The 14,446-nt window shown below is 47.8% G+C and overlaps 1 protein-coding gene across 32 annotated transcripts in view; it reads left to right on the top strand.

Moving 5' to 3' along the window:
• LOC116427961 (uncharacterized) overlaps positions 1-14,446 on the top strand; it is a 293,655-nt gene that overhangs the window by 220,272 nt on the left and 58,937 nt on the right. For 10 of the 32 annotated variants that reach the window (XM_031978919.2, XM_031978917.2, XM_031978918.2 and 7 more), the window contains exons 2-3: positions 3,690-4,220; positions 5,020-5,294. The exons of the other annotated variants lie outside the window; for them this stretch is intronic. In XM_031978919.2, coding sequence (XP_031834779.1) covers positions 3,928-4,220; positions 5,020-5,294 — 568 coding nt within the window. In that variant the 5' untranslated portion in view covers positions 3,690-3,927. The remainder of the gene's footprint in view (positions 1-3,689; positions 4,221-5,019; positions 5,295-14,446) is intronic. 32 annotated transcript variants of the gene reach the window in all.

Below are 14,446 nucleotides of genomic sequence, written 5' to 3'. Positions count from 1 at the left end.
TTCGTAGAATCAGATGAAGCTTATTTAATTCTTCTAATTATTCATTTTTATTTTTCTTATTACCTAAAACTGGAGAAATGTAACGATCGCGCTATTGAACCCTTTGAACCCTGTAAGCTCCAATATTGCACCAGTTATAGTATTAACTATTTTAATAAATCTTAAAGAAACTACTCTAAAATCATTAGATTTTCCAAACTTTGCACCGAGAAGGAAAATAAAAGATCTAAGAAATGTTACAGCATTTTTCATTTTCGCTAGGAACACTATAAAAATTGCAGTTGCTGATAGATTACAAAACAACCTGGAGTGCTAAGGGTTAAAATTTGGTTTTAAATATAGAAAAGTGTCGTTCAGTTTCTAAATCGAAAGGAAAGTAGCGCGATCGGGCCTCTTGACACTTTTCGAGTGGGTTCTTGCAAAAACCGGTGGGACTCGAACGGTTAATCTCGATTTCTCAGGTTTCCTCGAAGTATACGTTGGGCAGTAAGTTATTCAGCTTAAGGATTAGGGGATACACTTCGACGTTTCGAGCGTCCGGACGCCAAAGAGTCCTAGAGAATCTCGAGTATTTCGCGTCGAGGTATCCTCGAACGATTCGAAACTGGTGCACGGTGTCCCGCGGTGACCGGATGAGGTTCAACCGCTAATTGTCTCGGGAATTTCCGGGCAAGTGGCAACCCGACACAGATGCCCGGTTCTCCGCGGACGTTTATCGGCAGGCTGATAACGCTTCGATGCCCGTCACGCTTATTGTGACCGCTTTACGCCTCGCGTCTCCGTTTCCATCGGTACATTGTCTCCTGATTAGCCGGCGGCATTATCTCGCCGGCGGATTGTACGAGCCACTTCCGGTATTTGGCGCCGGTCGTAAAAATTTCCTCGCGCTCTCCTTACCGATGCTACGGGGGAGGTTCTAATAGACATGCTACATAAACCTTTGTTTCCGCGGTAGTCGTAAACCTTTCGTTTTATCGGCGATTTTATTTATAGGAGGATCGCGTTTGGTAGTTCCCGATGGATGGTGTCGGGAGGCTCGGCTTTCCCTTCTTCGCCTCAACTTCGAGCGCATTTGCAATTCCGTCGGCTGGGACGCAGATAAAGTACGGAGGTTGAGTTATTGCGGATTCAAATTCATTCTTGTCCTCTACTCGAGAGTGATACGTTTATTCAACAGATTACTTCGGGATTGATTCCTCAGTTGCGTTCATCCGATTTATTTCGTGATGTAAGATTATACTTTAAATGCCTTGGTAACATGATAGTTGATTAGCTTTTCTATTCGTTGAGTTTCACCCTTTGCACTCGAGAGGTCTCAGTCATTTGATTTGATACAACAAAATTACAAAGTGTATATAATATTAAGTTTTGTACGATGCATCAATACGTGAGATATTTATATAGCTTTGTTTCTTAATTGACGTACGTTTTCTCAGTTCGTTTCGAATAGTGTCACACCGGAAAGTGTCGAATGTTTCTAGTGAAAAACTTCCGAGAGGGTTAACTTGGAGGTTTGCTTTTGTTCTGGAGAATACGCGAATCTATCTTGCCGATGTTATTGCGTTCCCCATGAGCGAACCGCATCTGGTTTCTCTTGGCATTGGGACCACGCGAATGAAACTAAACGCAACTAATCAGTGTCGTAACCATTGGCAACACCCGCTCCCAACGCGGACCACTTTAAACCTGTCCATCAGCTGTTTCATCGGCAAACAATCGACATCGTCCATCCATCACCGGAGACCCTTCGCTTCCCCGATATCCACATATTTACCTTATCATCCCCATTCGAGCCGCTCGGTGAACACAGTGGCCCCTTTTTCCGTGTTCAGTTTTATCCGGCGAATGAAATTCAAATACGGTTTTTCTTAAAGGTCCGCTTGCGCAGCGGCTGCTCCGGATTCGGGATACGTATTTATTCCCTCGAAAGTTTCACAATGTCGTTCGGGACTCCGTGCTCTAGAGTCGCATCGTCCTTGCTAATTCCGGGAAAGAGGTATAGACTGCGGTTCAAAGATGTTCCCTCCGTTACTTAAATTCGAAACGTTCCACAATGATGTCGAAATCAACCAGAGGCAGGTCTTTGTCGAGTAGTGCCTTTTCATACTTTCCATCGTTATACATTTAGAGAGTGTTTTAGAGTCTTCGTTCAGTATACATCTTCGTAGAGCAAATAAAGTTAATCTTCTTCGCTAACTTAGGACTTAAACTTCTATTTACGAATAACAAATAAACATTCAATCCTACGTTAATCCATGTTAACCTCAAATATTAACACTAACCCTACAGGGAACCAGGATCTAAAATTCCGCGTTTTCTTTTGTTCGTTTAATTTCATACCAATTCCTATATTCTCCGATTAATTGGTTTTTCAATTTTCATCCTTCTCTTTCCACTAAATATCATCTAATCTTATCTCTATTTTGTAGTCAGTTATCACGTTGACTGCCACGAGAATTTCGAACGTTTTATATAAAAAATAATCTCTTATAACAAGGGAGAATGGTATTAGAAATAATTATTCCTGATTTAGTACGGTACTCTTATTACGCTAGCTCTTCGTCTTATAAATATTTTCATTCAATTTTATTATTGTAATTCTATTTAAGCAATTTGGAAGCTCCAGTCACCGGTGACCATTATAACAGACAACGCGTTGACTACGATAGGAAAAATGCCTGTATTAGTGTCGATCATCACAACAAAACATTATTCCACGTCGCAATCAACGGAATTCGTTTCCCCCGAAGTTCCTCCCCAGTCGCCGTGCATTCAAAGATTAAAAGTGGCCATCGTTCAGCTGATCAGGCCCGCAAGGGTAACGCAAGATCAAAGACACACCGGCGCACGGTTTGTTTCGATCGGGGCGTCGAATTAATAGCCATCGCCGGAATTACTCCGGAATAATGCAAACGAGACGCCATGCGATGGACTTCCGTACAGGATGGCCCCGTGGCTCACGACAGTTCGCGTCGTGGCCGAGGGCGGCCTGTAAATTTTCAAACGGCTGGCAGCCGGCCAGACGTTTTTACTACGGCCCACGGAACGTTCCCTCGGTAACTAACACCAACCCCCATCGGGGTATCGTGCCTCGCGCCGCGGCACGCTCGCCGTGTGCTTTATGGAAGCGGGTCGAACTCGCTCTTCCCGATCGGCCGGCCGCTTATCCTGGCTCCGCGTAAACGTGTTTATGCCGAGTGCGCCCCGGCGAATTTGTAGCCATACCCTGGGGAAGTAAATCCGAGTGCGCCACCCTCTACGTGAACTTTTTCCCCGCTATCTTGGCGCGCACGCTCTCCCCGACGGCTCGGCGTCTGTCTTGGCCCCGTCTGTTACCGCTTAACGGATACCTGCATTACTTTTATTGTCTGTTCCTCTAGAGGCGTTCGAACTTTCGTAAAACTGCAAGTTCCTTCCTCTTTAATTTCGACGGTTGCGAAATGGGATGGAAAAGAGGAATGCGTGTTCCTTTTTTCGGGTACTTTCAACTTGGTGTCGCTTAGGTATCCTGTTTCAGTAGTGCAAGAGCCATTGTATAATGACAGTCAGATAGGATGGTATCCTCCGCGGAGTTCAAAAGAGGAGGGCCGTCGAGGTCATCGCGAACGGTCGCTCGAGGCTACCGTGAAAATGAATTCGGTCGCGGCGGGATCCGTTTATGGATGCTCGATTAAAGCCGGCTGCCTTAGGTGTAGGCGAGGAGCGATGTAGTGCGACGCGAGTATTTCCGGTGACGGTGGCGCCGCGAGTCACGGGGTTTCCGAGGAAGAGATCGCGACGATGACGGGTACCGGCAGTGAACGGTGAACGCGGAAAGGGACGAGGAAACTGTGAGAGTTCGGGGCGGCGAGAGGGGTCCTTGGACGTAGAAGAATCGGAAAGGAACGGCTGGTGGTCCGCGAGGGCCACGGCCATGGGGGAGGCAGCATGTTCTCCGAGCTGTGCAGGGAGACTCTGCGGAAGGCAGCCGTGTGCTACAGTTCTGGTCGTGCAGGAAGTCCATCACCATCGCCACCAACGTCTCCGCCGCCATCTCCCGCCAAAGAAGCAAAGACTACTGCCAACGTTGACTTGGCAAATGTCCGTGACGCCTGCCACGAGGCCAGAGAATCAGGGACCAGCGGTAGACGATCACCGCAGCAGACATCGTCGGGAACGACAACCGAGTACCGAGACTATACCGGAAGGAGATCGCCCACCGCCTCAGGCGACTCCAGGGAGTACGTTTACGATCGAACCGATACGCTTCCTCCGTTGCACGATGACTTCCTGTTGCGTTTCATCTCGAATCTTACGTGTCTCTCGCCGGAAGCGGCCGCGCGGTCAATTGGGAACGCGCGCTGTCAGATCTTCCACTTTCGAGGGAAGTCGAGATGTTTGCCCCCTCGATGGGAATGTTTGAATTTCGAATTGATTTCCAATGTTGTCGCTGGTTTCATTGCTCGAGGCATTGGCTTTTTATAGATGCTTTATACGCTACGTCTGAGATACATCGAGTTCTTATCGATATAAGCCTAGTCTATAATCGAAGATATTCCCATCGATGCTAATAATAAATCAATCGTTAGAATCCCCGGTAACAAAGTTGACACCGTTCTATCACGGATCTCGGGACGCGTCTTATCTGCCCCGGCTGGTATCAATCGGCGGCTCGATTACCCGAGGAGAAGCGTCATCGGAAAAGTCAACAGCTCGTAATTCTCGGAGTATCGTCCGATCGCGCAATCACGATCCACTTTCCTTGAAATCCGAATCGCCCCGGCGAACGCGTTGATAACGACGAATCGTTTCTCGTGGAACGGTCGGCGTACCGGACGCGATGCGAAGATCGGAGGATAAGGAGTCATCGTGCCGGAAATTCGATAGTTCGTTCGCGGGGCTGGCCGAGGCGCGCGATTCCGCCTCGGCTAATTTAAGTTTCCGTCCGATCGGGCCCCGTTAACTATCGAACCGGCCGTTCAACGCCGCCTTGAGAGACGGGGACGAGACGTAAACGTATTCCCGTCACGGAATCCTCAGGAAACGTTCAGCGATGCCCGTCGACTCTGGGAAAAGAGTGGGCAGCCCCGAGGCGAGGGACGGCAAGCGTGGCTGCTCGTATTCGGGGACGGACTCGAGGGACGGACGGTCCGTGTCCCCCGAAAAGGGACGGCTCTACGAAGACAACAGGGGATCGGGGACAGCCGGAGGATTCGAGTACCGCCGGTCAGACTCGAGAGTCGGCAGGCAGTCTCCCGTGTCCCCAGGATCGTCGCCTGAACCAGAGGACAACTCCTCAACTTCTGGCGACGAAGGTACTTCCCTCAGCTCGGCTCTACTTTTCAGTGTCTACCGATTTAACCCTTTGCGGACGAACCTTGACATTTAGGCGACATGAAATGTTCGGGTTTGGAAGATTAAGTTGCAAGTGATTTAGTTACTTGAACAGCAAGAGATCGGTATATAGTTTCTTTTCTGTCTAATTATTTAATTAATTACTTAAAGATTCTTCGTCCGCAAAGGGTTAAGAACGTATTCGTGATTGGCAGCGGATGGGTTGAGTGATGTTTAGTGCATGCTAGTTAATAGTTTCTGTTTCGATGAATTCATTTTGACTTCCACGTGAAGCTATGAACAGTTTATTATTAAAGAACGGAAGTGGCATTTCTAATGTACACCTCGATTCAGGATAAACATTCGCTATCACGTGGAATTCTATATTCTTACGTCGAATAGTACATTCGATAGAAATATTATTAGGTAATCGTGTTAGGTTTACCAATGAATAATTCACCGCATTGCTGCATCGGTTCCGAATAATTAATCGGAGTCGGTCACCGTCTAATGGAATGCATCTCGCGAGAGAAATTACGTCGAATTACGTTCATAATCTTGCACACTGTAATTTTCTGCGATAGAGTAATATCGAGCCTTTGTATCGCTACTACAGGAGTGCACGCGGAACGAGTTATTTTATGGGTAAATGGTACGGGGCAGTCAATGATCGAGGGACGCAACGAAACAAGTGCTTTCCGCGTCGCGTTCCAACGATATTACTGGCCTCCTGTTCGATACGGTTAATAATGTTATGAAAGGAGCAGGTATAAATCGATTTGAAAGTAAAATTTGCCCGGGAGATTGGACGCAAAGTGACCCAAATGACTTCAGTAACATAATTTCTCGATGGAAACAAAACTGATTCTTCTGTGCCGCGTCCGGGGATCGCGTGCGATCGCTAACCGCGTTAAGGGAAATGCAGAGGCAGTTGTGCAAACTCATTCGTTGCATCTTGTGTTTGACGTCGGTTGCGTAATTAACGAGGGATATTAAATTAAACCGGCGGTAATGCTCGTCGGAGAAAAACAACGGTCGACCGAGCCGCGTCCGAAAAGTTAGCGGCCGCGCATTTTCATTCTTCCGACGAGTTTCCGCGGGAAACACGGCGTTCCTCGGTGATGATAGATGGCATACGCGGTTAGGCGGGCCGCTGGCAAGAACTTGGCACCGTCTGCGACCGGACTGTTTGCCTTCCTCGCGCACTCGAGCACGCCGCGAGTGGCCGTGCTCGAAAAACCGGCTGGCAACTCCCGGAGAGCACGTATTCACGGAGTTTGCCTACGTTTCCGGGGCTTTCCTCGGCCCCGAAGTAGCGTAACGCGGCCAAACACACGGAGGCTTTTACTCCATTAACGCAGTTTTCGACGGACCGCGGCACGAACTCCCGACGGACGCGGAAGCTTTCACCGCGACGGACTGACACCGATCCTTCTGTTTCGAGGTGAAAGAAACTTCCTACGCCGGAATACGTCACGAGGCTTCCTCCTACAGAATACGCTGGAAAGAGAGTATATTCATTAACGCAATTATACTTCGGAAATCACGTTTTCCCAAGTTAATCGTAGGAATCTTCTAAACGTACCGACACTTCATATACACCTATTCCTATCGTAACTGATCAAACTGGTTACAAAATAGAAGTAAACAACTTAATAAATTTTTCTCAGCGAAAACAGAAGCGAAAGGAAAGACAAAAGTTGAAAAACTGATTAATCTGGACAACATAAAAATTGATGTAAAGTTATCTTTAACTATATTTGAAAACCGGTCATTTGACTGGTCGTGGTACGTTCGGTGTTAACTATTCAGTGCAATGCACTACAACCGAGTAAGACGTCCGTTTAATGTTACAATATTCCGATGAGCAGTGGAATTCATGACAGAGAGCTTGATACCGAACGTTCGAATCGATTCGAAGACCTATGAAAAGAGCAGTGATCCCCGACATTCGTCGCTATAAGTGAATTCACTCGAAGAATTGTCCGGTGAAGCCACTGGCCATCGGAAGCGAGCGAGCGGAGCGATAAGTGTACGAGGCGTGGATCACGGGCAGTTAACCTTTTATCAACTCCGCGATGCCCTTTGGCGTCTCCACGGCGTATTCGTTTGCGAAAGAACAGCGCGATTTACCGCGAGAGCGAACGGACCCCGAAGTTCCTTCTCCCGGCACCTTCTTTGTTGGACTTCCAACGACTTTTCCTCCCTTTTATCGAGCTTTCCGGGGGAACCGTTCGAGCGGGCCTCTGCCCTCGTCCTTCCCCGAGGATTCGAGCCGCTCCTGGAAGCGGAGGTGAAGAATTTCGTTCGACAAAAGGGTCGGCAGGCTGGCCGACGGCTCAAAGCTCCCCGAGCCGACAGTGAATCCATTATCGGCCTCCTTCAGCCTCCACCGTTCGCGCTTATACGCCTCTGCACTTGACCGACTCGCAGCAAATTAGTACGTTAAATAATATCTTCGTGCTGCGCTTTCGTGGAACCTATTAATCTCGTATGATCCACTGATGCATCTTTGAAAGGTGTGTTCCGACCGCAATGGTTTTAAACATTACCAATGTACACTTTCTAAACGAAGTTATCTTTTGGATACGACGAATAAGATTCACTGTTGCTAATATTGAAGGTACAATTGATGCATGAAATTTTCTAGATTTCTTTAGGGATGTCAGCGTCCAGAGAAACATTTGTCTAGGCTTGTTACACGAATAGATTTCGACGTGCCGATAGCATGTACAATGAGTTTACTCTTCCCGAAAGACGCTGCATAGCACGGTGCTCAGTATGAGCTTGGTACATTACTTCGGTCATACATACTGAACGATACGCCGGAGACTTCGCCAGCTTCAAAGCTACAATATCCTACTACTAGTTCCAGGATCAGACGCTGAATTATTTATAAGTGTAACAAGGAGTTCCGTGATCAAACCAAAACGGTACTAAAAGGCAGGAATAAAATTGTAACCACTCGTAGCGTTGACAAGCGATTCTCTGTCAGTGACGCGTTGCGTCCGTCGCCTGGAGGGATCAGAAGCCAAGTGGTTGCCACTAGAACTATTATACACTTCGAATGACTTATCTCTTCTAAAACCTAGAAAAGTGCATTTCTTACGATTTACAGCTTGTTGCTGCATCCGTACACAAATGTATTTTGCAATATCTGGCAAAAGCATTTCCATCGTTCCAATATTCGTAAAATAGACATTAAACGGCAGTTCCACCGTTAACACGTTGAATTCCATTGGAGTCACCGGTGACCCAACCAGATCGACTTACAGTTCACTTAATTAAACGACGATTATTCGAAAACGTTTCTATATTATAAATAATGATACTATATTATAAATTATGACAATACAGTTCAATCAACTGATGTAATATTATATCTTCCATTTTGTGTATTTTGCTCTATGAACCGTGCGGCATTCGTGTTAATTCCGCTGCTGGTTTCCCGGTGACCCAGAGCCAGGTCCTCGAAGCCATGCATAACCGACTCGAAAATCGGAATCGGGCTTCCCCATCGAGGGTACCGTCGTCCGACGAAACAAATCATTTTCGATATGACGTTTAACTCGATCAAGCCAGATAGGGGCGAAATTGGGCCGCGGCTCTCCGACTTTCGGCGTCCCGCTGCGAAATTTTCTGCCGTGCCATCGATACTTGTTTGGCCCAATTCCGCGGAGGCACACGAAAAGTCGCGGCCAGGCTGCGACGCAGCCGGAACGCGAACTTCCTACTCTTTCCTCGTCGTCGTTGCAACCTTTTCGCTGGGATCGTCGGTTTGCGAATCCTCCTCGAATCGGTTTCAATTTTCGCGGTCGGGAAACTCGAGTTTCTCATCGGCGATCCGTTCTCGGGTTGCAAACCGACGATTCTTTATTCGTTTCGCTCCTTTTTCGTCCCGTCGAGGGGAAGTTCCGAAGCGTCTTCTCTCGAGGCTGCTGCTCCGAGCACCGATTTTCAAAGATATCTCCATGGACGAGCTGTTCCTCGACGATAAACGCTGCTTTTTTCTCCTCTATCGGTGTCCGGCGTTCTCGTATCGATTCTGGCTCGTAATCTCGGCGAGGATTATGCGGGACCGAGCGATACGCGCGTGCCGAGGGGATCAATAGCATCGTGGACGACGAATCGCTCGGGGCGCGCATCGTTTCACGATTATTTCAATGCAAATAATTTTCAACGTATTATCCGAAGGTTTTCGGAGTAGCGAAGTTCTTCACCCGCGGAAGATCAGTTTTCGCTTGGAGGACTGCGTCAACTTCGACGGGAGTTCTCGCGGTGAATTCTTTGATCTAGTTTCCATTTCTGCTTCTCTTCGGGAACTGAGATTATCGTAACTATTATTCCTTTAATCCTTTAAAATCCTACTAATTTTGGATAAAGTAATTTACTTTAACTCCTGACAGACTACTTTTACCGTCTAGTTCATTAAAAGAGTGATATTTCACGAAGAAAACATTCGGAATAAACGATCTTCAATATCTAACGTCGCTTTAAACATTAGGAAAATATATTCTGCACAAACACGTTATTGCGTCACTCGTACCTAAAGCACAAAGCGAAATTACAGCGCGTACCTTCGGAAACTTTGGACGCCCCAGCGTTTTAACGGAGAGGAGCTCTCCATGCCAACCAAGGATATCTAAAAGCCCATCCGCGAAACCAGGCCGTCGCCAAAAAGGAACATAAATCTCCGGAAAAGGAATTGTTCGTTTCCCGCTTCGCTGTTCAGCTGTGCATTTTACGAGCTTCTGGTTACAGCATCGATTAAAACTATTAGGAACAGTAATCCGTTCCTGTCCCGCTGGAAATCAAACGGTTAACTCGGTAATCGTAAATTGCGAATGTTCGAAACAATTTAAATTACGCGCGGATTTCAGTGTTATCAGCGCGAGCAGTGTAGCCGGTGCAACGGGTTAAATTAAAACGTCAGCGTCTCGTTATCGCGAGCGATAGCGCGCCGTGGACGGAGGAGCTCCGGTTGTTTTTCTAACAAATCCTGCAATCCGCGTCCCGACTTCAATACACAATCCGGAGCGGATTACACGGCTAGGGAGCAGCGTGGGGGATAAGACGGTCTCCGGGAATCAGGATTGGCACGGGACCGACCGCCCGCGAACCTGCTCGAACGGCCGATCTCCGTCGTTGATCAGCGTAATTGTTTCGAAAGAGAGCCGGCCGAGCGGCGTCTGAACGGTGCACGGGGCAGAACGAGGACTGGGTGTTCCGCACGCCTCGCCAACACGTCGTTACAACCCGGAATATCGTGCACCGGAGCCAGGCCGTGGTTATAGAGGCCCGTGAATTATGGGCGTTACCAGGTTGCTCGGTAATGCGGTCTCGCAATGCGGTAGAGCGGCCGCTTCCTACGATTTGCGTCGTTTAACGAATCCTCTTCTGGCCGCGCGGACCTTCCATCGATTGGATCCAACGTGCATCCTGTTAGACGGAAGTGGGCTCGAATTGGAGACCGAAATGGCTTCCAATGGGACTGTTTTGAACTGTTGTGCATCGGCTCTGGCTGAGACAGTTATGAAAATTGAGGGAATAGGAGTATGAATCGAAAGAGTATTGGTACTATATGGGGCTTGGTTTTGTATTAGTTATTACTGCTGATTCTATGTTGACTGTAGTTCGTTGCTGTTATAATAATTGATATTGAAAGTAATAGTTACGGAATGAATACATATTAACCCTTCGCACTCGGAAGATTTGCATTAGAAATGAACTGAGGAAACATACGTAAATTAAACAAAGCTATTTTATATAAATACTTCATCGTAGAAAACTTAATATTATACAGGACAGTTTGTAATTTTGTTGTATCAAATGACATGATGACTGAGAGTCGCCTCTCGAGTGCAAAGGTTTAATTATGGATATCTTCTGGTTTGCATAATTGATTTAAGAACCTAAATGGATATCTTAACTGTTCTCAATCCCCGGTCGAAACGGTAATCTCGGCCGCCTGGCAACAGCCCGCCGAAAGCTCGCGGGGGTGTCTTGTTTTGCGCATCCCCCCGCGTAACAAGAACCGTCGCGCCGATCCCTTTGTCTTTGGAATGCAAATCCGCATAATGCACCCACTGAATATGGATCGAATATTTCGACGAGGGCGCGCGGTTCCTTTCTGTTCTCCTCGAGTGCTTTTTTTTTCGGACGCCGGGAGTGGTTCCGGTACTCGTTCGACCACTCCAGCCTCGTTGCTCGGGAAAATGTGGATGCGGGGGTTCGCCTTTGTGGAGTTTCGTTGCGTCGCAGTTCCACGAACGCGAATTAATATGCGGTGCATCACGGGGAAGATTCCTCCAGCTGCGTCCAGTCCGGAGACGTTTATCTGGAGGACATCTTCCTTCGCTACGAGCAGCAGGATTGTCTTATTGTGCTCGGCTACTATTGGTTACCAGGTCTTTTATTGCTGATCGATGATGCAGAGTTTAGTTCAGTGTTGTTTTTCTCGAGCATTAACACATTCCGTGCCACCGGAAATTACGGTTATACCTTGGTAATAAAGTGCACTGACTTTTTAAGTGATAGAGTGAATTACATTCAAGATTTGCTGAGTTTTTATACATTTTGGTATTTCTTTACGTTTTTGTTGTTTCGCGAGGTGCATCATTGTTCTTTGACACATGTCTCGCAAGAAATGTTTCCTTATAAACATTGCACGTGTAATAAATGGTACACGTGGAACAGAACGTGTTAATTGGAAAGGATATTGGCATTGTTATTATGGGATTACGGTGTTTTTCGAATATTCAGTTGCCCTAGATTAACACTAAAATTACCGAACACTCAAACTGGTTTTTTCAATTTTTCTCTAGGAATTCTAACAGTACAGCTACTCAAATTTCGACTGACTCATGACTTAATTTGCGAGTTAGTAAGTTAATTTCTTTAATAATTTCTCGGAGAAGCTTTCGTCGTTTTTATAATAAACCTGAACAAACAATTCAGAAATGGATGAATTCGGTAGTTCCAGTGTTACTGTTCAATGATTTCAGTAAATACATTTTTCGAAGAGAGTCCAACCTCCGTAGCATTAACTTTCTGAAGCTCCACGAACTTCATTTTGGTCATTCGGTCGGAAGGATTCCCTGTAATGCCGGCGAACGCATTAAAATCACAGTCGTTCATCTTCGCAGACAAAAAGTTGCCGGTTCTGATGTAACAAAGAGCGTTCTTCACCCTCGGCAAACAATTCCCAGTGGCCGATCTTCTATTCCCAGCTCATCGAGGCCGAACTTCGTGGCCAATGGAATCCAAGATATCTCCGGATACAGCGGGATAGGGCCAGGGATATCAGATCCACGCTTTCACGGACTCTCTGGAAATTCTATCGAAGTTCCGTCGTCCTCGGTCGAGGGTGGGATTATGATCGATTGCCTGCTCGCTACGCGTGGAAAGCTTCCTCGAGAAAATTTCCTCCGGACGGAACTCGCGCTCCGGTGTATTTCCACGGAGTGTCCTTTGAAGCGTGTTTACGCAAGGTGGATTTCCTCTGTCGCCTCCTTTCGCGGCAAGCCGCGCGAAAAAATAAAGATCCGCCGACAATCTATGGAAATCATTCTGGCCGCGTTTGCGCCGCCTCCTCCGGCTACCAGTCCATTGGATTTCTCGCGTTTCTCCCGTTTCTTTCGCGGAACTCGGAATTACGTAGCTATTCCGCCGTGAACGCTCGATATCGTTTCCATAAAACGTTGATACTAGCGAGTACATCGTCGTCTCGCGCACACAACCTCCTAATAATTGCCTGAAAGACGAACAACGGATAGAGAATCCGCCGTGGAGTTTACTTTGCTCTTCTTTATCAAGTTTTCTCGTTTCGAAGTTCGCGAGGTCTCGAGATTCATGAATGACAATGCGCCGCGGCCCTGTGTACAAGTCCCCGGCGTATTATGCGGGCCGACTATCGGAGTAACTGCGACTAAAACAATGCAGCCAAGTATTATAATTCTTTCAATATTCGAAACAAAAGTGGTTACGACCGATGTTGCCAAAAAACTGAAAGCGTGCAACGGAAATATTTCCCACGCTTTTCACCGAACCACGGGTCACCGCAAATTTCCTAAGCGCCCGGCGGATGAAACGCGAACGAAGTCCACGAGTGGCGGTTACGCGGTTCGACTAAAAGGCTCTTAACCCGCATACACATCGCCGAATCTGAGCCCATCGAAAATATTCCTCGAGTGGCGCTGGCAGCGCGTACGGCGGCGATTTATCGGCCAGGGGTGCACGGTCGAATCGGTGTTAACGAGCCGAGCGAAAAATAAAGCCGGAAGGGGGAGTCCTTGCGGTATCATTTTTATCTGCGTATCGAGCGGATCGCCGTGACTCGAGCAGATGTCGGAACCAGCCCTCTCGGGGAGGAAACAGGGGGAGCGTCTAGCTCGGAGGTCATTCCGAGGGCGGCTCCGGCCGATGGAGAGCAATAAGTCGGTAGTCTGCGGCGAGGACAGGAATCGCTGACTTCGGTCTGGCTTCTTCGAGGCGAGCGACGCGAGCGATCGCCCCGCCCGCGCCCCGTGAAGCCTTTTCCGCCGGTTTCGTGGCACTCGAGCCGCGAAAGCGCCGAAGCTGCCTCGCGGCTTGCCAACTTGAAACACTCGAGACCCTCTCCACTCGCGTTCCTTTCGCATACACGATTTGTCTTTCACCCCCCTCCATCGGACCATTACGTTCCGAACGATTTTAGGAAGCAGCCACACCTGTCTCGGACGTGTACAGATGCCGAACCGGTGTCGTTGCGGACGTTGACTCTAAAGGAGCCCGTGGAGGCGATAAATTATGGCGACAGTTAAAAATGATCGGTCGCCCGCGTGTAATTCCCGCAAGGAGCTATTCCACTTCCGCCGGAGATGGAACTCGCCCGGCTCGATACACGCTTATCGGGAAGTGGATAAACCACTCGCGGAGACAGAGAGATTCGACGCCTGGTTTCTCGGGCATACGTGTTCGGGGAGCTCGTATTTTTCTTCGGGCTTCGCGGCGGTCTGTTGGTAAACGGGTTTTTACCGAGGAACGAGTTGTTTCGGGGATGTTGGAAGTTTCGGTGGGAATGTTTCGATGTAATCGTGCGAGATGTGTTCAGGATAACTGAATGATTGACTATTGGAAGGAGTTCGAATGAGCT

The sequence above is a fragment of the Nomia melanderi genome, chromosome 6 (genome assembly GCF_051020985.1).
Source record: "Nomia melanderi isolate GNS246 chromosome 6, iyNomMela1, whole genome shotgun sequence".
Lineage (NCBI taxonomy): Eukaryota > Metazoa > Arthropoda > Insecta > Hymenoptera > Halictidae > Nomia > Nomia melanderi.
The sequence above is the reverse complement of the archived record's forward strand: the minus strand, read 5'-3'. Positions and strand labels throughout refer to the sequence as shown.